At 35.5% G+C, this 27688-nt stretch overlaps 1 protein-coding gene across 1 annotated transcript in view; it reads right to left on the bottom strand.

Moving 5' to 3' along the window:
- The window catches only part of USH2A (usherin), a 397775-nt gene that overhangs the window by 346830 nt on the left and 23257 nt on the right, over positions 1 to 27688 (bottom strand). Inside the window, exons 3-8 of the mRNA XM_062573566.1 lie at positions 16660 to 16795; positions 15431 to 15494; positions 12415 to 12709; positions 10865 to 11049; positions 8161 to 8382; positions 6719 to 6812 (exon numbers count right to left, since the gene is read on the bottom strand). Coding sequence (XP_062429550.1) covers positions 6719 to 6812; positions 8161 to 8382; positions 10865 to 11049; positions 12415 to 12709; positions 15431 to 15494; positions 16660 to 16795 — 996 coding nt within the window. The remainder of the gene's footprint in view (positions 1 to 6718; positions 6813 to 8160; positions 8383 to 10864; positions 11050 to 12414; positions 12710 to 15430; positions 15495 to 16659; positions 16796 to 27688) is intronic.

Genomic DNA, 27688 nt, shown 5'->3' with positions numbered 1-27688 from the left:
CTTGGCTATTATATACAAGATGGGTAAGTAAGTTCCCTGCAAAAGTCTTCAAAAAATCTGAAAAAAATTCCTGAGGCAGGGAAAAAAAAATATATACTAATTCTTGACAATACAGTCCTTTCTTCATGAGATAACAGTATAAAAAATACAACACACTGATGCCCTCTTTATCTTTTGCATTTAGGCCCTTCAGAAAACATGTTAAATATATGGCTTGGTTTGTGGACAAAAATATGTGCATCTTCTTGACTATTAGTGTCACAGTGTCTGAACCACTCTCCTTTTCTGACAACTGAAACAGTTTTCTGAGAAAATATATTACATGAAGCCAGATGGTCAAAATACCTAGCTTGTCTTGGCTAATGAATTCAGGATTTTTGATTAATCTTATGATTAAAAACTTATTTATTTATTTATCAAAATTTCTGAATCCAGTATATTTATGTAAAGATCACCAGAGACTTTAGCCTGAGCATACATGTGCCAATTTTCTTATTAATCACTATGAACGTAGAGGACAGTGCCTACAAAGAAATATTCAACAAATAATGAAGTACTTCAGAAGGCAACAGTAACAGTGCTTTAAGACTTTAAGTTGTGATTAATTAGATCCTTCTACTTTAGAACTAAGATATCAGAAGTGTTCTACCCTGCTGCTTACCTCTGGGTGGCATCCTTTTTTCTTATGCTATGTTAATGTAGGATTCATTCCATTTGATTTTTCTCCGTTCTGTGCAGTAGATACTATCTCACATCTGTCCGTCAAAGTTCTGTTGCAATAACTAATATATATACGTACGTATCTATAATACATAAATGTCTATAATATGTCATTAACTATACAAATAGATTTAAAAGTCTGCTGACGTGAGATATTATATCAAGATCATAACACCATCTTCTCAGATCTTTTCAAATGCTATCTTGTCATTGAAAAACATCATTATGTATATTGCCCAACCATGTCTATTTAAGCTGCCCTGTAAGTGTTCACTGGAATAGGATAGCTAATGACAATGTATTTTTTCTACAAGATCACAGACTATGCCCTAAATGAACAGTATACTTTCACTGTTTGGCTTCATTAATCAAACAAATATGGGTTCTAGGCTGTATCTATTCCAGAGTAGCTTAACCCTGCTCTGAAGACAGCCTCCTTACTTCCCTCACGGCTTTTCTACAGCATCCTCATTACAGCATTTGACTATTTGGCAAGACTACACATTAGACAGAGCTTTGAGCTATATCTGTTTCTTGTGAACTCTCTGAAGAAAAACAAAAGGCTTTTAAATTCAAAAAGCCGGGTTTTATAAGGGGAAAAAAAATTTAGAACACTCCAAGTGACTCTAAATGACTAGGAAAGATAGAATAAAAAGGATGTCATATAGTTTTAGAAACTAAACACAGTCCATAACAAATGGTTTACAAGTATCATATGCAAAATAATATTCTGCTAAAAGATACTATAGTTGCTTTGCAAAGACAAAGTGACACACACAGAACTAGACTGACAAAGAACATAAGATCTGCCATTTTGTATGCCAAATTCTGATAATGAGACAACTGAGATCTCCTAAACATTGCTGCAGATGCTGTCAGGCAGCATAAGATATATTTCTAGTAAAGTCCTCTTTCATCTGTGCTTTCTTTGGAGAAGTTACAAGCAGCCACACTAAGTCCAACAAAATCAAGATGTGTGCATTCCAACTGTTGGGCTGCTCAGTAAATTAATAAATGCTTGACGTGTCTGGGAATAAAAATTCAAAGCTATTTTCAAATCAGGTATCCCCTCCTCCTAAGTTTCATTTGGACCCCAATCTCATAGGACTTTTATTAAAAAAAAAAAAAAAAAAAAAAAAAAAAAAAAAGAGGGAGGGGTAAGAAATCTATGCTTATTTTACCCTCTGTCTAATTTGAAATAAGGTTTTGAAGTCCATTCTTCTATAATGCTGGAGAGCATTGTAGTTGCAGTTTATTAGGTATACTAGGGTTAAATTTCTGTTCTAAGGAAGCTGTCACATGAGATTTTTTTAATAATACTTTTAATAGGGTATAGAAAAAAAAAAACAGTGAGATTGGCCAATCACTTCAGCCCTCATATTCAATTTGGAAAAAAACAAAACACAGATAAATTCAATACATGCGGCACTATGAATTATAACAGCTACTCTCAATAACAGTGAAACACTAGTCCAGTTTTCTTTCAATTTCTCTGTATGTTAGAAGAAATAAATACCCTGGACTGGAACAGACTTCCTAACTGCTGTTATGTAACACTGACAACCATAATGCTAGCTGCCACCTGACTACAGCCTCACACCTATTATTAAGTAAAAATTACAACCATCAGATCGAAAGGCATAACACAATTCCTTCGGCATATCAACATCTGTGGATAGATCACATGAGGCACCTGAGACAGCAACAAGCTCTTTCAGTATTTCAATAACGCTTGCACACAAGTTGTTTTAGAAGCCTGACTTTCAAATTGTGAAATTACACTAGTAGTCCAAGCATGGATACATGGACAAACCACTAACTTCCACAGACATGTGAAAAATTTTCAGGGATACACTGGGCTAGATGCCTTTTACACTTGCCATTTCAGTCAACTATTTGTCAGCTTGATTTTTTTCCTATTTATTCTGATAAAATCAGTTTTCTCCAAGGTTTGTCCCTGGATACACAAATTATGACACAGACTTTACCAAAAAGCCTATGACTGTAAGCTAGAAACCTTTGTCATTAAGTGAATGACAACTTACTATAGCTAATGTTTACAGTTCTTCAGGTAGTATGCATCCTTAATTTTACATGATGATATAGATTGTCTCTTAACTAAGATTTAACTAGATTCTTCTATAACACAAAAAGGCTTAATAATCCAGTTCTTGGTATATCAACAATGCCACATTCAGTTTCAGACAGCAGATGTTTAAGAGCATTACTTATTTATATTGAAAACTCTGAAGACTTCAAGCCATTACTGTATGCAATCACTCTCATACTTCCTTTTATACCTTCTTGCACACATATCAGAGTTGCTTTGATGTCTTTTAATTTCTATTTTCTCTACTATTTCTCTCCCTATAATATATATATATTTCTATATATATTTATTTTGCCTTTATATTTCTGTCTAAAGTTCTCTATAACTAATTTAAAGAACATTCTCTATTGTAAGCTAAGGCTGATGTGACAGATGGTCTTGCTTTTTCACGGGCAATTTCCAATTTTTCATGTGACATTGTGAAAAGATTTTTCAATGTATTACTCTTGTTTATAAATTAGTCTTTGTATACAAACGTTTCCAAGATCAGAATTCTACTCTTCATGCCTCAGTTTCCATTTGTATAAAACTGACCTATTTCCCAAACTAATAAACACAGCATTTACAGAATAAATTCTAAATGAAGAAGCTGAACTTTTTTTCATCAGATGAGACACACATTCTTTGAGAATTTATTTCTTATTCTTTTTCAACCTGGTCTCTCAACATCTGCAAATCATTCTCAAGAGTTCCCTTCTTCTATCATCCCAGTCCTACCCACTTATTTCTTCATCAAAACATTGCAAAATATATATAAAGACAGACAAAGAAATTCCCTTTGGGATGTCAAATTTCATAACATGATGAAAATGATTAAGATTTCCATTTGTAATGAATTATGCAATTTTCAGTTTATTATGCAATTTTAAGTTTGGTATTGCTTTGCTGAGCAACAGCTACCCAGATGTATACATCAGATAAATTCAAAATTTTAGCTCTAATTTTAGCTAAGCAAGTGTAGCAAATGTAAACGTGGACATACTTTGCCATATGCTAAGAGCTTGTCAGGGAGCCTCAGATTTCTGTTCTAAGATGGTCAACAAAAATAATTTTCCTATACTCCAGCTGTGGTGACTCACTCACTATTAGCACAGGCCCAAGTTAAATGCTCTTTGGTCACAGTGCAACTCCAACTCACCAATAATGTGTATATATTTGGAAAGTTCCTTCATGTCTAATTCATTGGATTGGGACCCTTAGAACCACAAGGATAATTCTATAAAACAGAATTATATAAATACCAAATACCAATGACAGAAAAATCAGGATGGATTTTGTTTTTGCCTTTAAGTGTTTACCTTACCAAATATATAATACACACACACACACAGACACACACATATCTCAAAACCTTTAAACTGTTTGGATTTCATCTAAATCTCTGGTAGAATTCAAAGTAGTTGGTGATATATTTGCAAATACTACTTCTATTTTATTTTACCTTTAGCAGATATGGACATCATCATTAAGGAATGAGAAAAATAGAATTAAATAATGTCCTTATTCTTCTCCAAATGAATGCGGTTAATTCAATCATTAAGACTTACAGTGCACATACACCAAATCAAAAATGTGAAACTTACTTAATGGAACAACCCATTAACATCGACAGAAAATATCCGATAAGGTAGATATATCATTAAAATGTATTTGGTTTGTTTTCACACAGTACCACAAGTCTTGCAAGAGTGCTTGGTGAACTTCCAGATCTTATTAAATATTTATAATTAATCCCGACAAAGTAACATTTCACAGTGTGTGTTCTAATTAAAGGGACATTGTCAAATTGAATTTTTTTTCTAAGTTGATGCACCTAAAAACTTCAGTTTTCTGTTCAAATAACATTTAGACAGTAGATTATATTTCTTTCTTTAAAAAAAAATAGAAAACTAAGACCCTCTACTTAATTTTACAAACATCTTTCACATGATTCTAAGCACAATATCAAATACATTCAGGGTAACGTTTTTTGCCCCTTAACTTTTACATTTAGGCACACATTGGTTGCTTTTTGATGCCAGTTTTGTTTCAGCTTTGCCATTCCTGTTGCTATTATGTAACCCTTTGTTAACTTTTAGAAAGTGCATTTCCACCACACACAAAGGTAGCAAGGAACACAACATTTATTCATGACAGAAATCTAACCTTCAGTGAGACTATGGGATTGTTTCCTTTGATGTAACTCATTCCTCCTTAACCTCAACTTCATATTTCTTTATTTTTGAGATGAATAATTATCAATAATAAATTTGGTGAAATGTCTTCAGTTAAAATATTCTCATATGTCAGCAGTCAACGTGGCAAGTTCAAGACTTGACTACGGGATTTTAAAGTTGACACTGCCCTGGAATTACTACTGTGTAGCAATATATTTGTTCTGCTTTAACTTGGACAAGCAGCAAGCCAAACACATCAAACCCACTAATTTTTCAAATCTTACAGTTTCGTCACACTGCAATGCAGACTATGATAGTGAGTGGTTCATAGCTCAATCTGAAAGCTAGAACTTCTCAATGGCAAGTGGTTTTATCACATAGCAGAGAAAAACTACATTCCCCAATTCACAAAAGTGCAATATAATTACTGCAAGCCATATGAGGTGCCCTAAGGCTAGCAATTACAGAAATACATAGTGATAAAAACTATACTGTATTTCAATTAACTTCAGTTGAAGTTTACAAATTTATAAATATGGTATAATTCAAAATATGATATAGTTTCCAAAACATGCACGTATTTGGGAAGAAAATTCAAGTGAAAACACTTTGCCAAAGGAGAAGTTTCTAGACTGCCACAAGCAACTTAATGTAGTTTTTTGCCGTAGCATGTGACATAGACAATAAAAATATGCAAAGTCCTGCCCCAACTTTGCACTTGCAAAATGTAAAGGAAAACATGCTATAGGTATATATTTCCTAGGACATTAAACAAATTACTAATGCACCTCCTAAGTAGTAGGAGGAAGGGCAATTCTCTTAATTTTTCAATCAAACAAGGCCTGCTCCTCTCACCAGTACTTGTAACAACCACACCTGAGCAATCAAGTTCCTGGTACTTCAATTCCTCTCCCCTTTCATATGCACTATCCCCTCTCTCCACACACACCTACAGTTCATTTTTATGTCTTTCCACAATCCAAGAGCAACTCATCTCTTGAGCATCTAATCTAGAGACAGAAGATTTTCCGTGGGAAAGCTTTCTCAATTCACGTAGCATGGTTCTGTTTTTGCTAAGCTGCATGTGAAAATCTTCCAAGAAAACCAAAGATTGTATAATTTACATTATCAATATTTATATTAGCTAAGATTCCTTCTGAGAGGTCAGTCATTCTGCTGCAAGAAGTAAGTACAAACTAGCACTATTATTCCAAATGGTCTATATTTCTCTAGAAAACTGTGACTTTTAGTGAAAAAATGCATTTTGGTTTGCCCCAGGCCAAGAATTCTTAAGTTAGGAGGAAAATTATAATTTTGCAACTGGGTAAGTTTTACTGACACACTGCATCTTATAAAGTCCCTCTTACCTGAAAAGCGTTGTTATTAAGAACAGATCCTACTACAGATCCTTTTGCTATTTCCTACAGTAGGTATAGCCATAATCTTTACAAGAAGCTGACAGTCTAAGTTCAGATTTGCATCTGATTTTTTGCAAACTGACATATTCTCATAACAAGAAACCAAATCTCTGATCTCAGTACTCCTAGAGTTCTGTGATGGAATGTTTTTTTGGGGCATAGGGAGAGATGTTTTTATTTAATACAAAGTCTACACATGGAAAATATCCTTACAAGAGCAAGGACAACACTAGTATGCATACCCACATGCTTGTCCAGGTATAAAATCCCAGTTTTGAGCCTTCTTTTAGTAGGAGAAGTAGATAAAGACTTACGTTATTTCCTTCTGTATAGCTTTCCTCGAAGCACAAGCACCTGTATAGTTCCAAAGCTGTGTCACAATTATCAGCATGGCCATGACAATTACACCTGAAATAAAAATAGGTAATGAAAAAAAAAATGGAAACATATCTCTGCAGCAATACACAATATTATCATGAAGACAATTTGTGTTTTATTGCAAGTGTAGCCTGGTCCTTTATTAAGAATAAAGACACAGAAGAGAATGTTCTTAAGTGCAGTAACCTACAAAAGACTTCTCCATTCAACACACTTGCAACCGCCAAAAACTGCTTTTCAAGGTAGTAAAAAAGAGCAAGTATCAGAGCTACTGTTACTTTATGAAATAGTGAACAAGAACTAGATTTCAGTACACACCACACATGTAAAACTTTATTAAATAAATGGTTATTATTCATCAATATTTAACGTTACAGTGGGGCTACATTTTTTCAAGAAATCTATATCTGTACTGTATTTTGAGCAATGTACAGAAACTGTAATCATACAGTTTAATCCATTTAGACCTCAGCTAAAATGTGCAGTTCTCACTAATATAAAATCTTTGTAGAGCATTAGCCTAGAAAATAACCATCTCACTACACCTGAAGGTCTTTTCTTCTGGAGGTATGGCACAGTTTTGCAAACTGCAATTGAAATGATTTTTCTGTTATATAGCCATCAAGACTGTAGTTGTTTTAGTAAAAACGTCATCCTAGCACATGCAAATCATTAATCAAAACATACTAGTAGTGTAGAAATAAGTTTAAGGTAAACATGACCTCTGCTGGGGTGCTTCCTCTCAAAATGAGATCTTAACTACCAAAATAATTTCAGAAATAATACTTATTAACAAAAATCTGCACCATATGCTTCTTGGAGACTATTTCATTGCTAAATCTGCATATTATTTACAGGGCATAATTAGTCCTTTCACGAGACAGGGCACTTATCATATACAATAAAGTTGTCAGTCACAGATAATGTAACACTTTTACTGACAGCTGCCCAGTTTTAAATGGAAAACTGCAGCCTAAAACAAAGAATGAGCTCTGCATTAAGACTGTTAAAATTGCCATGTCTGGGCATCTATAATGAAACTTGGAAGAGCTACTGAAGTAAAGCATAAGCTTGGTTTCAGTCATAAGCCTTTGCTCAGAGGCACTGGTAATTCCAAGGAAAGGACTGCTTTTGACTGATTTGTGTAATAAGTATAATTAATTTTAAAATAACATGTGAGCAAATGATAAAAAAAAAAAAAGTACACCAATCATTTCAAACTTGATGCACTGCTTCAGACAAAATTTCTTTCTCATTCACAAATGGAAAAACAGAGTAACTCCATTAAATTTTAGGCCGGTAATTATATACATTGCATAGTTTTAGCAGTTGGAGGTAGTGATGGGTGGGGTGGGGGAAGAATTCCAACAACACCTACCTTCCACTGACTGTGATTTCATTAACTCCATAATATCTATGTCTGAAATTTACCCAAGGCTCATTTGTATGATACTGGCCACGGAGATGAATCCTCACTTGTGTAGCTTTTACAAATTCTTGGAGAGATGGAGTATTATAAAAATCATTGTAACCAGGCCGGTGATTTGGTTCCGGGGTAAGAACACTGAAGGTTAGATTTCCACGAGAGTATGGAGTAAAGCTGTTTAAATAAAGAAGAGGAAGATAAATGAAAACCAAAATGTCAAATATTTTACATATTCTTCTCAGAGAGGGTCTCCATTCAGCTGTATTATTTGGTTTCTAAAGTGTTTTTTTTTTTTTTTTTTTTCAATCAGTGGCTTCCCAATCAGTCGAATTCAAACAGGGAGAGAAACAAACATACTCTATACATCTGTTTTCCCAAAACTGCAATGATCTTCTGCAAATCCTGAGTTACAGCATGGTGCTGCTAATGCCAAGGTCGCGGGTTCAATCCCGCGAGGGACTGGACTAGATGGGTTGGACTAGATGATCTCCAGAGGTCCCTTCCAACCCTACCATTCTATGATTCCATGAAAAGTAAAATCTCTAAAAGGCAAGTTCAAATTATGAAGCGTAAGCAATTCAGTGACATCTGCCGTAATTTGCAAAACATCTACATCTAATGACAATGAATTCATTCAAATGACTAGTATGATAATTAGCATGACCATATTGTTAATTATTTCCCTGCTAAACATATACATAAAACATACAAACAGTTTTATTTTGAATTCCAGAGCCACCATTACATTCCAGTGTAATGACAATGGTATTGAGTACAAGTGTATCTATTCTTAAACCCTAGACAAGGAAGGACAGTCCAGAAGTCAAGCAAAGCCCAAGTAAACAAGTACCATACAAATTGCTTGTTTGTCCATCTCGTATGAATGATATCTCACATTGGTATATTTTCTAGGCAAGGTTAAGCAATGAGCAGAACGTGCCCCTGCAGGAGGCAAGAATGCCTGCTTCTTTCCACATCTAGACAGACTCTTTAAAAATACCCATCCACAGGAAGCCCTTGGCACTTGACATACAATGTTCAAAAATGTATCTTCCTCATTTCAAAATATTTCTGAGAATTTTTTAAAAATTAGATCCTTTACTAGATTTTAAAAAAGAACCAAAAAATACAAAAACCCTGACCTGCACTGCTACATCAGACCCTTCTATCTTATCCTAGTGTCTAAATCCTGGACAGACAACTTGAACACATGCCTTAGTACTTACAAGTATGTGGTTATGGGAGTGAGTGAAACTAGTTTTGTTTTAAAATAAACCCACCTTCCCCTCCTATAAAGCTCTCAACACTACAGCATGCTATACTGTTGCCACAGTTTTGCAACATTACCCCCTACAGTAACTCCTCTGACTATACAGAATAGTGACCATTACAGGGTATGTTTTGTATCTTATAAGCAAAGCTTTCTGCACCCCAGCTGCACCCAAAAATCATTCATTCATATCACTTCCTTTCATCATTTATGTCATATAATTGAAGGGGAAAAGCAGTACTACTCATAAAACATTTATGGAAACAGTTCACACTTCACTTCTGAGATCTTCTTAGAAACGTTATCTCCAGACTGGAGTCTAATAAGTTCAAACCTGATTTGGGTCATTTATACAAAAATGTTTGGCTTACTTAGAAGATTTCCCTTCTCCTCTACCCTCTGCTCCAAGCATCAGCAATGAAGTTTGAAGTTCTTTGTTGAAAACTGGTGTGCAACAGAGATGACCTTACGCTATTCTCCTTAGAGTACTCAATTCTCAAAGAACAAAGATGCTGACACATGAGAAGTCTTAAGTCTTAGTGAGGTAGCAGAAGTGAAACAGCCAAAAAAAAAAAAGAAAGCCCACAGCACCAGGTACTATATTTTCTGATGGACTCACAGCCAAGCACTAAACAAGCCTAATGCTGACTGGCATCTGAAATGAGGGGCAAGAGGTGGTGCTTTAAAATAATTATTGCTAAATATAAATGCGTGTGCACGTGTGCACATGTATATATGTGTGCATGCATGTGCACGCATGTATGTGTGTGCATATATAATTTAAACATGCTAACTGCCTAGTAACAAGGCTTGCAATGTATTTCTGAAAGGTAATGCTCTCTCCTCCTCTCATCCTTCCCAAATTTTATTTTGGTTCTCACTTAGCAAGATTAAAGAGCTTTAAGATATAATTTTCAACCCATCTCTTACATATTTTTCCTGATCAGTAATAAGGCTGAATGACTGGCTTTAAGTTTTCCCTGTATCATACGCATTACTACAAAAGACATCTAAACTCCAGAACAAGTTGCACTCTTGGAGATCAGAAGGAATACTTTCATATTCACTGGATAGTTAACTCTAACTCGACTACCAATAAATAGTCCCACAACACATGAACATACAAAATTTCAACAGTCTAGCTGAAAAATAACAGAAATCAATTGTGTCAGGTTCCTCAAAGTTTGAAATCTGATAAAAATGACAGATGATCTTTTGGAATTCCTCAATAGAAAGGTCAGATTTTGGATCTTCTACAAACTCAGCAGCCCAGAATAAATTGAGTATACTAAATTAAAAGAGTCTATCTCAGTAGGACATGAAAATGAATTGTGTCAGGACATTATCTGTTCAAAGCATTTGTATTATGCAGATACAAACCAATACCTAGGAAGTTGGAGACAGTTGACAGAGTCTGTTTTTTCCAGAGATCCATTATTATCCATTCCAAAAATACTGCAGTTTTTAGCAAAATATTGCCAGACTTCCCAGTTTAGATCATTTCTTTTTTTTCTTTCAATTCTTACCGTTTCAGGGTGTGGGCTAAAAAACTGAAGTACAATATAGAATACCTACAAGAAAATAATAAATTTTGGAACAAATATTAAGCATCACTGCAGTATAAAACAATGATAATATAAATATTTTGTTTTGATTCAATGTGACAATATAATCTTTTACCACTCACAGACAAAAGAATTTTATTCTATGCATTGTAAATGAAAGACAAATAACTTCTTGCTAAACAAGCTCTTTGATCTCTCTGATAGTATTACACAGCAGCTGAACTATTTCATCAGAATTCTTCACTTTTTCTTGAAAACCATTTGAAAATACACTAGATAGCTAAGTCCATGATTTGTTACAATAACATTATTATTTTGGAAAAAATGAGGGGCTTTGCTTTGTGTTGCCAAATATTTGACAAGTTATTTGTCTGATAACAGTTTCTTTCTTTTTTTTTTAATTTAATATCCCTATTTTTCATTTGGAATCCAGTCAAATACCTGGTGTTGCAATGAAGAAGACTTCTCCCAAAATACTGCTTGAGGAAATTCATATGCATCAAATAAAACAAGTCTTAGAACTTCACGGATATTTGATTTGGGTTTTAACCAACAGATTCATTCTTTCTTATGTAGCCAAAACCTGTCATCATATTATTTCCCTTCTCCCCATTAATAAAAGAAGAAAAATTAAAAAACTAAAAAAAAGTCTAGGCAGAATAAGCATCATTAGTATTTGAATCATGAACTTGATTCCCTTCTGTCTAAATGCAAAGCATTTGATAGCACCCCTGTTGCGGATGCATCCCCACTACTTATGTGTTCTTCCTTCCAAGGCCACCTGATACTCCAGCCCAATATAAAAGTGTTAGGTTGAAATCTGGCCTCTGTTCAGAACCCTCTTGCCTGTTTATCACATTTGCCTCCCATATGTCTCAGGAAGTTAAACTACCTTCTCCAGAACATCAACACAACAGAAATCCCTTAGGATATGCCAATATGCAGCAGACTTGTTAAATCCCACCGGATGTCCCATTTGACATCAGCTTTCCATCAGAAGATATGATACAAGCACCCCAAGTTTTAATAGGAATTAAAATTGAAGCTGAAATTTAGAAAAGTTGAGTTAAAGGTCAGCAACTCTTTTCTAGATATTGATGTCCTCATACATGATCTTCACTCTAGTTTATGTAGTCCAGAATACTGTTTGTAATATCAGCTAAGCCACATGAAAAGAAAAGTTCCATAATGAAAATCATAATGCATCTGATTACTTTTCACATTGTTTCATACTGATAATGCATCTTCCCAGCCCTGAAGGATAACATCTCAAAGCATAAGATTTGAATTTCCTCGAGTTTTAAATAAAATGTATATTAAATCTCTTCCTAGTTTTGATTTAATAAATAACAAATGTAATCTTTTCATTACCTGATACTGTCCATTTTGTAAATCTATTGTGATAGAAACACCATGATCCAGACCTGTAGTATTAGTAAATACAACTGAAATCCAGGCGGTACCAATGTCATCATCATTGATGTAATACAGAGGATGGGCTTCTGCATCCAGCCTCAGCAATCGGTCATTAGTGGTATCATCTGCACCATTAGGGATGCAGTACCTCTGTATCAACGGGTGTACCCGGGGATGACTTCCAGGACAGCGGCACTCAGACTGGGTGTGCAGGTAAGGAAATTTTCCAGAGAATACTTCCAAAATGTCTCTGTCATGGTATATAAAAAAGCAATTACATACATGATAAAAAATGACAAGTGGTACTTTGTGCCTCCAGGTTGATGGATTAAACAAAACTCAGCTTAGACTACTCTAGAAACCCCATAGCCTTGTTTCATCGCGCATAAGTGAGCCAATCAGATAGGAATCTAGTCACCCAGGGTTCCTACTTCATCAATGGAAATCAGCAGGCACCTTTAGCAGCCATCGATGAAGAAGTATTCCGGAGTTGTTTTCATTGTTCCACAGACATATATGGAGGTAAGGGCATACATGCTCCTTGCTTGGATACCTAAAAGTAGTCAGGAGGAATCCAGTGCCAGATGCAAAGAGGAAAAACTCTATCAATATTTTATTACGGCATTGTGTCTGAAACCAATCACTGATCTGCGTAATTTTTTTCAGCATATCACATGACTGATATATTGCCTGTAACCACAAAACCAATAGATGAGTTGAATGTTATGTTGTCCTCAAACCTCCAGCAAGACTAGCTTGAAAAATGTCACTTTAAAAACTGTCTGTACAAATATTTTTGCTTTTTGCTAACTTCAATAGAAATGTCCACTAAATTGGCGCTACCTCAGTCTTTGGTCACCCTATTAAATTCTTACAGTTTATTTTAAAGCAATTAGATTGCTTTAGTTCCCACTGACTTCATCAACTGAAACAATTAAGTAGATCAACAGAGACTTGAGCACGTCACCTAAAACTTTATCTGTCATCTCTGGTGTAAAAGAAGGATTTTGTTACCCTAGAAAGTGCTGATTTTTTATCAGTAATAATATATATTTTGTATTTTGTTTGGCAAATACTTACTGACTGCCACTACAGATTCTACAGAAACCAAGTTTACAGAATTGCTGTAGACTAAAATTAGCTGATACGCAGAATAAGACTTTCATTCAGTTTATCTCAGACACATTTTGGATAAAGTTATTTGTGGATACAAAACAACTACATCTATGAAACCATCATTAGCTTACAACACTTTGTAAAATATCTTAGCTTTTACTTTTTAAACTATAATCATTTCACTAACTTAAACCACAGTCCAAAAGATTTAACAAGGATTCCTCTGAAGGAATATACAGCCAACATGATCTTCATCTAGCTAAGAATTGTGATTCATATTAATACTTCAAATTCACAGGAGATCAGTTCATCATAATGTCCTGCAGATAGTTGAGCTCCTAGGAAACTACTCTTCATCTTATTGAAAGACTATCATTAAGTAGCCCTAAGGTCTACAGTCACAAGTGTTGCTGAGTGTAGCCTACCCTGAAGCATCACATAGACAAATAGGACCTGACTGCTTCTGGCTAGCTTGAACTGACTGGACTAATCCAGCATGAGCTGGATGACTAACGAAGGTAACATTTCTTTGTAACACACTAGAAAGGGTGGCTGGAGGGTGACAGAAACTGCAGTGGCAACCACTATGCAGCCTTGGGGATGAATGAAGTCCAAGAAACTATCCCAGGGCTACATGGACCAAGCTAGAGAAGTCATTGGCAGCTTACGCCAACAATCTAATACAGAAAGCAATAAACTGTTAAGACAATAGCCCCTTGGCTGGCAGAGGAGGGGGGACAGGAAAGGGTGTCAAGAATACCAAACACGGATGCCTGACACCATGGAGAAGCTGAAGCCTAAGGAAATGAACTGCTAAGCACTGGCGCTGAGCTGTCAGCCACAAAGCATGCTCACCCACTGGAGCATGCGTTCTGTTCCCCTGGATCAGTGTTTTTGGAGTGACTAACTGGACCTGTAGTGCCAAAGCTCTGATTTGTATGTTGTGTGTGTATGGGTGTGTTCGCAGAACACAGGCGTACACCTATCCTGTCAAGCAAATAAACTTTGGGTTATACATCACCAAGAGGTGAGGATCCGCTCTAGCAGCTGCCCTACCCAATGAGCTGCCCAGCTCAGCAGGATTCAGCAGCTGGCCTCTCTCCTGCCCTCTTCTGCTCTTGGAGCAAGGCACTGTCCTGTGAAAACTTCTGAGAAGCTGAAAGTAAAGACTGTGTTTGACAGAGGAAGTGCAGTTTCTTACTGAAACCTATAACAGAAAGGTCTATTTAACAGTAAATCTTGCTGTAGGGAGAAATAATTTGTTATCACAACAACTCGCTGTAAGGCAAGCACACCAGGATTCTGTCCAGCTTGAAACACTAGCAGAGCTCACATTTAAGATGGAGTAAGACCATATAACACGGGGGCTCTGCCTGAAATACTTTAAAGGAAGTGCCCACAGCCCACAGGGAGCTCTGCAGAAGCTTGGGAATCTCACCCAACTTATCAGCACACAGTATAACGTCAGAACAAGAAATCACGAGTAAATGTCACCGAGCTAGCTTTCAAGCGTTGAAACCTAGCCACTGGATCTACTGTCTGCTAGAATACATACTAAGTCAGGTTATAACAGAGACAATACTCTAACCAGGAAAGCACACATTTATTATTCTAGTTTCAATACATATATTTAAGCAAAAATTCAAAAGAATAACATATTAAATTATTGAATTTATTTTAACACGAGCTTGTTTAAAGTCATGTTTGAAACCATGTCCAGTAAACTACATCATCACAAGCAATCATCTTTTAAAGAAAACATAAGTAAAACATCATACTTTGAGGAGTAAGTATATTGTTATGCATTCTTTCTTCTCATCACACTCCTATTTTCATAAAAATAAAGGTCATTTACCTGTTAGTAAGCGCCACTGGGTAAAATCGAAAATCTTGCATTCTTCCAACAAATTGCTCTAAACCTAAGAAAATATACTACAAATAAATAATCTAATTGTATTGAGCAGAAAGCAGTTTGCACTGCATGAGAGCACCTTTAATTCAGCACTCACAGATCTCTCTTACACAATTACCCCTCCTGAATGAAACCATCTTGGACCTGGACAAAACTATAGAGGGCAGTGACTTAATTTTTTGATAAAAAAAGAATGATTTATAATAACTTTATAAGAACATTTTGTACCTATCTCTCTTCTGATTAGAGAGGTGGCACAAGGACCGGCTCATTAGATAGAAGTAATGAGCCAGTCCATGTGCCATCTCTAATTAGGAAAAAGATACAGTAGGTACAACTGTACCTATCAATTTATACAATAAAGATAAAAGGCATTTAAAAATATTTCTTTCTTTTATACACTTATTAGGTATCCAGTATTCAGAATCAAAACAAAATACATTTCTAAATGCAAGCTTTAGGAAATAGGATGCAGAATATTTGTTGCCCAACAGCATAATAACATTTAAGCCACTTATAGCTATATTTACAACTTGGCTTCAAATTCCACATGTTCTCGAAGAACAATACTCAATGTTCTTACATACGCAGAGCCAAGAATTTGTGGAGAGCAACAAAACATCCTGTAGCACCTCTGCAATGATCATATCATACTGTAGTACATATAAAATTCAGTATGTAGATAAAGGGTAACACTGTATCAGGCACTACTGGAGACCATGGGACCCTCATTTTGCCAGTGGGTTTACAGGAGTATTAACAGAACAGAAGAAAATTAGGAGCCAGAAATCTTGAGTTCTATTCTTGACTCTGGAAAATAGTCTAGTGGCCGTGCATAGTTCCATTTTGAAATTGTTTCACATATTTACTCAGAAAAGCTGCGATATTAAATTAATGGAATGTATTGCTTTAGGGACCAATATTCTGGAGAGTGCAGAAAATCTGCTTATATGCAGTAAAACATACAATAAATTATGCACCTGCAGGACTAACTAACAAACACCTATCTCAGTCAATCTCTTGAGAAAGCTAATTTTACAACAGGATTTTTTTCCTTTCAGAAATATATTACTTCTCAACATAGCAGACTCACATACACATTGATTTTAACAACAAGCACATCTTATTTTTGAATATTCTGATTCATTCCACTAAAATACTAGAAGATTTACCTGTGAAGCTTTGTCCAATTTGCAATACACCATCAGCATCAGTATCTGCAATTGCTCCCACAAGAATCCTTGAATCAAAAGGTGTACTGTCATCTTCCCAGCCATTTAAGAAGAAACTAATTTTGCTGCGATGCACCTATAGTATCAATGTAAATGGGCAAACAGGTACTTCATTATGCAATCATCTTGATTTCTGTATATGTTGCATCTATCACCGATTAACCATTAACACTACCTTGACCTATATGTGGCATGTCTTTATTTTTTGGTGCCTACCGAAAGTACTTACCTTTTTCCTATACATTCGCAATACAGGTAATAACATCATCATTCAGATGTGTAGATGTGCCAATCTACAATACAATGATTGTCAGAGTGAAGAGGGAAGGAGAGGCAGAGGAAAAAGAGAAGGGCCTATTGCACAAGGCACAAGGTACAAGACTGGTTACAGTTACTTGACCACTTCAGGCCATGGGCACATGTTCTAGCTGTCAGTATTCTCATACACATCAGCTCATATAGGCCTCCAGGGACTATCTACCAGGCTTAGGATAACCAAACACAGCACATTTTAGCCAGGCTTATAACACCCCTCCAGAACACCTCCTTAACTCTAGCATGTTCCTTTTTACAAGAGCTGAAGGGAACAGTATAGGAACTGGCTATGTCTGCTCTACAGCCAGCAGGTAATTCCCTTATATCAAGGGAACCTTTGGCTAGGAATATGCACTCAGCTGGCACTCCAGGGTACGGTTTTCTGCAGGCATTCCCTTCCCTGCCAATTCATTTTAAATTTGAGCTAACATTCATAGAAATACTTTATGGCATTCTCTCAGCTCTACAAAGTCACAAGATGCTGAGCTTTTACAAAGTACTGTTCTGCATTAAAAACCTTCATGTTTAGCTGGCATAAAACAAGAAAGGGTTTAATAATATGTAGCCACCTTCTAGCCTTACATTTTATGAAATTCAATACTTTCATTTGAAAAATACAGGAAAAATGAAAACTGCTGTCATCATGCCTTATAGTCAACTTCCCATTAACTAATTAGAAAAACTAAAATCAACTTGTTCAAAACTTTTGAACTCTCTCAAATAGTACATAATACAGCAAACAAAAACCTGCTTACTTCAGAAAGTGATTTATTTGCAAAAATTGAAATTTCTTGATTTTAACAATATTTAGCTTGCACAAGGCTTATTTAAAAATGACAGCCTGTAAGCCTTCACATTTTGAAACGTTGTTCTGTTGTTGCCAATTTACAGAATGTTATTTCCATTTTGCAGAAAAGGTAATCACAAACTGAAATGGATGCTGGGTGAATCCTGTCTACAGACGCCAAGAAAAGCTAGAGTGCTTTAGCCTGTCTTGGTATCCATTCTAATCAAATCAAAATAAGGCCAGAATAATTGCTTCCATAAGAAGAATGGATGTGCAAGGACAAACGGAAGTTTTACAAGCCAGAATATTTTGTTGCAAAGAGGAAAGCCAGGACCTGAAAAAAATCTGTTTGAAAACCACAACATAAGCATTCAAAATATTATTCCACCAATAGTGTTTCAAATTGCAGACCAAGATAAACAGACATAATTATCTATAAATCTGAGTTCAGATGATCATCTGTGCCTCAGGCACTGAGTCTATCAGCATTTTAAGAAAGAAAATATGCAATGAGATGGAGCTTTTTTTTTTCTTTGGGTTTCACAGAAGATTGTTCAGATGCATTTTTCTCCTTAAATTACATTTTCAAACATATATATGTATGTTGAGCTTCACTGCTGTTGTTTCCAGATTCAGTCAGTATTTCCCAAATTTAGACATGAAAATTTATTGCTCTTCCACTGTTGGAAATTTGAAGGCTATTATCATAATTACTAAGCACTGAGATTTGTTCAAAAAGCTCCTGTACATGAGTTTTACCACTCAGAATACATCTCTTCTCATTTTAAGTTAGCTTTTGTGTTCACACATCAATGACCTAAACACAAAAAAATTTTATTTAGTTTTCATTCCAAGCCCTTTTAAACAGCTGACACCCTATTTGCAAGCCGAAGCATATGTGTATATGGTGGTTACATTCCATTTTTTTCAACATCACATTTTTTACAGCCTGTTACTGTCATTTGGTGTTTGACTGTTATCATCATAAAAGATAAAGGCTTTTCTGCTTTGTTATTTGTAGCATTATCTCATGTTTTACAACATCTTTGCACAACATGCCCGCACATGAAATATAACTAGTGAAAAGTTCTCCGTGGTATTAATGCATAAAAAAGAATGTGGTTCCATCTCTACTGTCTTTACCCAGCCAAAAGCTGATGAACAGCCAATTTTCCTTTATCACATTAGCACAGCCATGAGGGAAACACATTTGTTCTAGTCAGCTACACTAAAGATACTATTACCAATCTAACATATACATGTTTTATATCAGCAGTATTCTCAGAGTATGAGGGAGCCAACAATATATTAACACTAGCATGACAGTTTATTTAAGAAAAGAAAATTGTCTCTGTAGAGGGACAGAAGTTAGAAATGTATGGCTAAAGCTCAGTGTCACTGGTCTAATAAAGGTAATAATTCTTAACCTTTCTTTATAGCAGGTAACACTCCTGTGGCAACTCTGTCATATCATTCAAATAAAAATGTTGTCTTTTACAAGTTTATGTGTACCTTTATTTTTAGTCAGATATGAAGCATGTTCCGATTTCCTGTTTTCACCACAAACTTACTGCCTTGGCGGTAGTTTCTGCAGGACCTGATTCTGCCTCCTGCAGCGGTAAGCAGAATGCTGGCCTTCCTGTACGCCTGTTAAAATCAGCCGGACTATTTATGGCTTAAGAGGGACAGAATTAAACCCTAAATGATCAGGTATTTTTTACTTGTTGAAAATAGGTGATTAATGACAATTTTAAATCTCTCGCTAGCCTCTCCCTTCCCCCACCTACAATCTGTTTATATTAAATAGGATTTAGAATAGTTGGGTTTAATATAGCACATCCCCAAGGTAGCCCTAAGCACTTTACAATGCTGAATTGGATATCAGTAGTGCAGTGACTGTGTAAGGCAAAGGCAGCAGTCATTATGCATTTGGCAGTAGCTCAATGTAATGATCCCCCTGCTGGTTATTAAAGGGGGTATGAATATCTGACATGGGAGGAAAATGTAGGAGGGAAACCATGTGTGGTATAAAAAAAAAAAAAAAAATCCCAGAGGCTCTCCACTGTGGGAGGAGAGGAATGTCTCAAAGTTTGGTGTCCGTTTAGACTAAGCTAAATAAGGCTGGCACCAAATCCATTGTTTGATGTGGCTATTTAAGGTCTCCTGACCGTTAGCATTAAATTGCACACAATACTACAGAAATAAAAGATGAATTTTACTTGTATCCTACTAGAACAGGATTATTCCCTCATTGTCCTTATTAATAAAGTTCTGTAGGAATTTGCCCCAAGCCGAAAACAAACAATAATCTGGAGAGGGTGGCCTCATGGTTGTACAGAGCACAGGACCAAAACCCTGGAACATCAGAGCTCTAATCTCAGCTCTGAAACCATCTCTCTCTCCTGTGCTTTCCCATCTGTCAAATACTTAGCAAATCACCTCAAAGGGAGGTAGCAAGGATTAGTTACTAAGATAAATTCACTCTGGGACTGCATTAGCTTCTGCCAATGCAGAGCCAAATATCAATTCCAAGCAATGAAAAATCTGTTTGATGGTGAACTGAGATGGTGAAAGATAACCATTAATATCTCTTCTAAGAGCACTCTTGTCACAATCCAGAATAGTTTCAAAGATGAGAAGTGCAGGGGCAACTGAGGCGATAAGCAAGTTCATTCAAGGCATCCCAAATGAAGTTCTTACGGTTCTCAGTTACAAGCAAATTGCCCATTGTAGCCAGTAATACCAAATCCAAACACTTATCCTTTCTATCTAGGAAAATTCCCTATCTTCACAATAGATCACAATGGTTCAGAATGAAGGGGGATGCACTAAGGGATGAGTTACTGTTCATAAATTTTTTTTTAAGGTATTACAAGTATTTAGTTTTTTTGTCTAAAGATCTATGCTATTCAGATCCTACCCATGAAATAAAAAAGAACGGAATTTAACAAGAGTTTTGCAACTTAGTTTGGACCAGGCGCAGTTGTGACAAAGCCAGCAATAACACACAGGAATTGCTAAGAGAACTTTCCAGTGTATTGCAGTAGACTATGTGGAATAAATAAATAAATAGAGTATCACAAGCGAATTCTACAGTTAACTTCAGAGTGGTTGTAGTGGCAAGGACTAAAGGCCTAACTGCCTGGAGGAAAATACAGAAGCATGGTAAAGCATGGTAAACACCTGATACTTCTGAATACTCTGAACCTCAAACCACTAGCAGTTCAGACACTTCTTCAGCTAGACATGGTTTCTATACATTTAGCAACTTTCCCTGGATTTCTCTTCCATAAATTTGTGTAGCTGTTCCTTGAATGCACAAACCTGCATCATCCAAAGGCACCCACTGTATCGATGGACTCAAAAATACACATCTGTTATTGGCCTTGAACTTCAAAATTAGCTACAAGCATAATAACAAACATATTTAGTATATCAACAAAAATGCGCAGAATACTTGTCAAACCCCTCCCCCCCACACACATTCTTTCCTTTATTGACATGGAAGCAGAAAAAAAAACCCTTCAATTCTCAAGTAAAAGAAACAGACATGTTAATTGCCCCCTCCCCACTTTTTTTTTTTTGAGCTACACTAGCACTTTCCAAATCAAAGGCAATTTGGGTGAATATGGATACACCAATATACAAAGTTTTGGTTTTCAGGTAGTAATACACTTACATATATTGCATAACCATATACATATGTGATAACTGCCACACTTATGCAACATGTACTATTTTCTCTAAAAAAAGAGAAAGCAAAAAGGAAACACATACACACATTAATCATCCTGTCCTGCTACACACATCAGGGCAACCACACCTATCTTAGTCTCTTCTTTTGAGAAGTGAATTATATCGTTTCACCCAAAATACATGAAGTCAGATCAGTGCCTTTTCCTTGAGTTGATGCTGCTGATGCTTGCATCAGTAAGATTTTACATTAAAAATAGCTCTTAATATTAATACTTTCCACATGCCTTGCCCAAAATTACTTCTAATAAATAAGACAGCAAGAAGAGACTTGGAAAAGATTAAGTTCCACTAAGCAACAATATATAAAAAAAAATTAAATATATCATAGCAGAACTTAAGATCACTAATCAGAGATCCAAAACTCCATTTGTACTAATTGACATATAAGCATAAACAGATGTGGTGGTAATCTCTTCCTCAAATGTTTTAGAATTTATAATTACTATATATTTCAAAGACATTCCTGTTGGTAATAAATACTAATAAGTGTAATATTTCCCTTTAGATTATTTTTTCCTATCCTAATATTCAATAGCAGAGGAAAGATTTATTAAAATATTACATATACATTTAAGGGAATTATCTCATGACATTAACCTTTTCTACTAGTTAAATATGCATTCTTTTTACTCTGTTATTAGCTTCTAGTAACTACAAAGTACAACTTAATCTTAAAATTTCTCCTCATCAGCTGTGGATCTAACAACTAGATCACAATGTCTGGAAGACAGATGAAGAAACCAGATGGAATTTTCCCAGATTTACAGGTGGCACATGAGGAAATAGAGAAAACTTTGGCAAAAAAAAAAAAAAAAAAAAAAAAAAAAATCTTTTACAGTCAGTCATGCCAAATGATACCAACCTTGGCCTATTTAGCTATCCAGCCAATTTAGTGATGGCAAACTCCTGAATTGTAACTTCAGCTCTTAAGGCTATTTATACCATCAAAGAAAGTCTCAGATGGCAGGGGTAGGAATGATAAGCACATAAGGGACCAAAAATTCATCTTCAGATAAATACTAGGAAATGAAATGGATTCCATTACATGCTACAGGCACCACTATTTCCAAGCCAGATGAAAAAACAGTTCAGGAATCTGTGATGTGTACAAGACAGTGAACAAGATTCTTGAAAATATCATGTATATGCAAACTTAAAACATGTACCATTTAAAAATAGCAACTGCAAACTCAGTTGCAAATGCAAGCTACTTTCAAAAGCTGAATGGAAACTAAAATTAAAAACTTGTTTGTCATATAAGCAAAAACAAGCATATTCTCCTCCAAACAACTGAGCATAAAATAAATTATAACAAAACTCAAACAAAATCGGATTAGTTTATCCTTTAAATAAGTTCCTTTTGCACAGCAATAAGTTTCTTGGCAACAACAATAATTTTATATTTATAAGGAGGGGCTATATACAAGACCAAGAATTTAAAAATGCTTTACAAACTGCAATTAGATATCCGTATGATCTACCCATAAGACAGAAAAAAAGTTCCATTTATTTTCCAGACTAGGAAAGCAAGTAAAACAGCACCTCACCTTTCCTTAGCTGCTATAAAATCTTGAGCAACTCCACTAAACTCAACGAAGTTACAGAGGCTTTGAAGAAATGTAAATGAAAGCAGAAGTTATCATAAATGCTTTTCTCAGTCATTCCGAAATTATGAGGTATCAGAGATTATGAGAAATCAGGAGACATCATGATTCTCCCCCCTCGAAAACTACTACACACTGCACACTTAAAAAAAAATTTTTTATCATCACTTAATTTGGTATGGTTCTTGTAAAAGTTACTTCCCAAACATAGCTTACTACCTGTTTAAAAATAAAAAAGAAACAAAACACTTCTACAAGATTAGGAAAAAAACATTCTTTCTCCTAAATATATCGCAGATTTTTTTTACATCAAGAACTTTTTCAGTGAGCTCACTCTACAGAAATGTTCATTATATTAACACATTTTCTCCCAAGGTGAGAAAACAGATTAAGGTTATGACCAAAATGACAGGTCTGTGGCTTCCCTGAATACTTTAATAGAGTCAACAAATCAACAGTGGTCACTGATGACAACAGAGGAACGATGACAATTGATGGAAGGAAAGGAATTAGTGATGCTGCTATAATAGTCTAATCAGAAACTTGAGCATAAAAATCTTTTTCACCTTCAACCTGTCTAAATATGCTCATTCTCCCTACTTATATAAAGATATATGGTTTACTCTACCATTTTACCATTGAGGTGACATATGGGTACACTTTTCTACTCTGTGAAAGCAGCTGTGGAACACAAATGTAACAGTTAATAAAGAATACAGTAAGGGATTTTTGCATATCAAAAAGATGATATACACATGGGTATGTATTTTGGTATTTTCTTGCATAGTTGCAAATTTTACTGAAGCTGCAGCAAGAGCCTTCTACACAACTTTACTATTTTGTAAGTGAATAGCTACAAAGAAGAAGGGTCAACTATATGATATGAACTTAAGCAATGTAAAGTGGACAGATGGAGTTTTTCTTGGGAAACAAACAGTATGAAACCATTAGCATTAGTTTACTTTCAGCTGCGATTCAGGAGCCAATGACACCCCCCCCCCCAAATATGGTCCACTTTGCATATTATTTACATCTAGGTACCTATGTGCCCTTAAATTGGTGCACCAGAAACAGCTGGCAACATTCTGCCACAATTCAACCGTTTTCTTCACTGAATAAAATATAGAATTCACACAATTTCAATAAAATTATCATCCTAAAAGGCTCCTTTCCTACACTCCAATTCTGCCTCCCTGCTTTTTATTTTTCTTACACTATTATTTATTGAGTCTACCTATTTTGCGTAATTCTTCCCATTTTTATTTTCCTTTTTAGTGTACTACTTTCATAGTTTGCCTCTCTCACTTTTTGCTTTGCATTTTTCCATTAAAAAAGTGAAGACAAGTGGGAGTAGAGTCCATGTCCTTAAGAACTAATATTTTTCTCACACACATTAATACAAATGGTGAAGAAAAGAAAGGGTTTACCCTAAAATTCCTCTACTCCTCCCAAGCCTTCAGTGAATCTGCATGCCAGCCACTTGATGACTGCTTTAGAAGATAAAGAGCTGCAATCATTTCCACAGCCTAAGCTATGCACAAGTGTTAAAGATTCCATGTCACACTCAACCATGCGATCTATTATTTACCACTGCTAGTGTGCAGCCTGCTTCTACAGTCTTAGATGGCTTACTTCCCCCCTTAAAACAAACCACGTGTAGTCTAAACCAAATGTAAAATCTTTGCTGAATGGATTATTCAAGAACAAGTACTAGAAGTACTATCACACATTTTGGCAGTAATGACACTATTGCTAGGGATGTTTGGGCAGATGTCTTACACATACCAAAATCCCTGTGCTCTTTTTTTCAGAGGTAAAGCTTACAACCCCAAGATAAAAAGAGTTCAGTTTTAGTCTTTCGCTCTTTGCATTTTAATTTTTTATTTGGAATGAAAATTGAGACAACACAGAGGAAACTTGGCAGATCTAAAGCTTGGCAAGAGATAATGAATTTATGTAGCAAACATATGAGAACAAGAATGTGTCGTGAGGAATTTGTCTGGGATCTTCTCATACAGACAGAAAAAGATGGTAATAACTATGTTAATGGGGGCAGGAGAATGGCATAGAAATCAAAGAACACCTTCCAGGAGGACAAGCCAGTTTGGATAATTCAGCTGCACAACACTTGACAGACAAATGACACTTTCTAAGCCAGTAGAAGAGCTTGTTCATGAGCCTGCCAATGAGTTTGGTGCTGTTTCATTTAGAACTTCTGTCTCTGTTTCAAATGCATTTGTCTACCTATACTTATTAAGTAATGGAGAGACGGAAAATCATCTATATAGCCATTACAGTTATTTCAAAACTTCATGTTGTTTTTAGATTGCTTGCCAGCTTTATTATAGAAAATGCAAAAAATGCGCACAGAATAAGATGGTAAGACTTCTACCTACTATTGTTAAATGACTTTATTCACATGTCTAAATTCCTATATTTACATATATATGCTGTTTACAAATATTTATCTCTGACAGTACCCTCATATAGCGCAAAAAAAAAACCCCAAAAAAACCAATATTCAAGCTATTAGAACTCTGCACTTCTGAGCAAACTCAAACATACTGTCTGTATATATTTCTACACCTGTAAGCAACTTGGCTGCAAACTGGCAGTAAAACGATAACAGAAGAATGAGGTAAATTGCAACATCTGAATAGTTTTCAATGTGATACTTTGCACGTATCTTTGGTACTCAGGCTAGATAGCATTTTACAGGAAGAAAGTACGGAGGCTCTGACATCCGTTGAAACCAATGAGATTTTACCACTGAATTAAATACCACCATAAAGTTTATTTTTAGTTAATTTGTATCAAAGTCAAGTTTGCTGCATTCCTGTTCTCCACAGAGAACAGGAAGTAAAAACTCTAAAATCTCTCTTTTGTCATCTATACGAACTATTGAGGAAAATAACTTTCAGCTTTTAAAAATAGCAACCAAAGTTATAAATGAGAGGAAGTCGTATACACACGAACTCTTTGGCATTGAAGCACTGAATTTTGCTTCAAAATCAGGGTGCTGCTTCAAACTGACTATAAACCTGAACAGGGAAATAATTTGAAACAAATTTGTAAGTTTAATTTCTCCTCAGTAGACTGTCAATCAAGTTCCAGCGTATCTAAGTTCACCATAAGCAACATTAACTAAACCAGTGATTCAGAATATTTCAGAACAGTTACAAGATACCTGTCTTTAAAAGATGTAGAAGGAACATGCACATACATCTGTGTTTGATGACACCATGCATAATCTTGTTGTAGAATCCAGAGGATCTTAATTTTCACTAATGTAATCAAATGTAAGAACACCTATGTTGAACATATTTTCCTGCAGTGCCGCGAACTGGTAAAATACCAGGAAGACATTCCAAAAGGTGTGATGCTTTTTCATCTTTGTTTTCATCCTCTACTTTTTTCCCGCTTTTACTCTTGTTATTAGACTTTGGCAAACACTTTTCCAGGAGTTCTTAATAAGAAAAAATATCTTTGATTAATTGGCTTTTGAAGGTAGAACTGCCTAAACAGGAAAAACACATCATTTTTTTAAATACTGAAACTGAAACACTGGAACATTCTGTCCAGAGATAAGTGCACTGACTACTACTTCAGCTGTGAATTTATTTAAATGTAGACATACGCATGCAGTGTTAGAAAGGTAAAAAACAGGATATGAAATAAACATAAGGCATCAACTCTAAGCTCACTGTCAAGAGTATACCAAGGCTTCTAACCACAGAGTTCAGCTGAAGGTAACTATCTGTCAAATGTAATCTGTGCAAGTGAACATGCTTAAGCTGGTGCTATGAATCAACCAAAATTGCTTTGGTCTTATTGACATTCAATTGCAAGAAGTTGCAGCTCATCCAGTCCAACAGACAGTCTGACAAACCAAGAGTGCTTCAGTGACAGAAAGCTTTAAATACAGATGCAACTATCATCACAATATACACTGAACTAAACTTTATGATCCCTCATACCATCTTCAGAAACTGCTCAGTCACTCATCAGCTGGCCACAATGCTGTAAGCCCACATGTTCATCCTCTGCCTGTTGCCAGTTTCTGCCATTAACTATCACTGTGACTTTAAAAAAAAAAAAATGAATAGAGACCGACTGACAGAAAAATACAAATTGACAGACAGAAAGAGAATACTCCATTTTTCATCATTGTGCCATTAAATCTCTCTCTCAAATCCACTTCTTCTGTCATTATCATCTTTGAATAAATTTGAATCCAGCATTTTATTTATAAAAAGGAGAGCAACTGTTTGCTTTAGTCAAGGGCCAAATCTTCAGCTGGTATAAACTGACTTCAGCTTGCTCAGATTCAGACCTAAATTATGCTAGATTTACTGTCTTCCTCATGGTTTTTCTTTGCACCTTGAAACAAAATGTTTGATAAAGTTTGTTGGAAGAGGATGTTAGAGAGTAAAGTATCTTGCATATCAGATCCCAAAAGACAACCTGATCAATCTCCCAACCTTGCATAAAATAAAGGAACATCATT

This window comes from Rhea pennata, chromosome 3, assembly GCF_028389875.1.
Source record: "Rhea pennata isolate bPtePen1 chromosome 3, bPtePen1.pri, whole genome shotgun sequence".
Taxonomy (NCBI): Eukaryota; Metazoa; Chordata; class Aves; order Rheiformes; family Rheidae; genus Rhea; species Rhea pennata.
The sequence above is the reverse complement of the archived record's forward strand: the minus strand, read 5'-3'. Positions and strand labels throughout refer to the sequence as shown.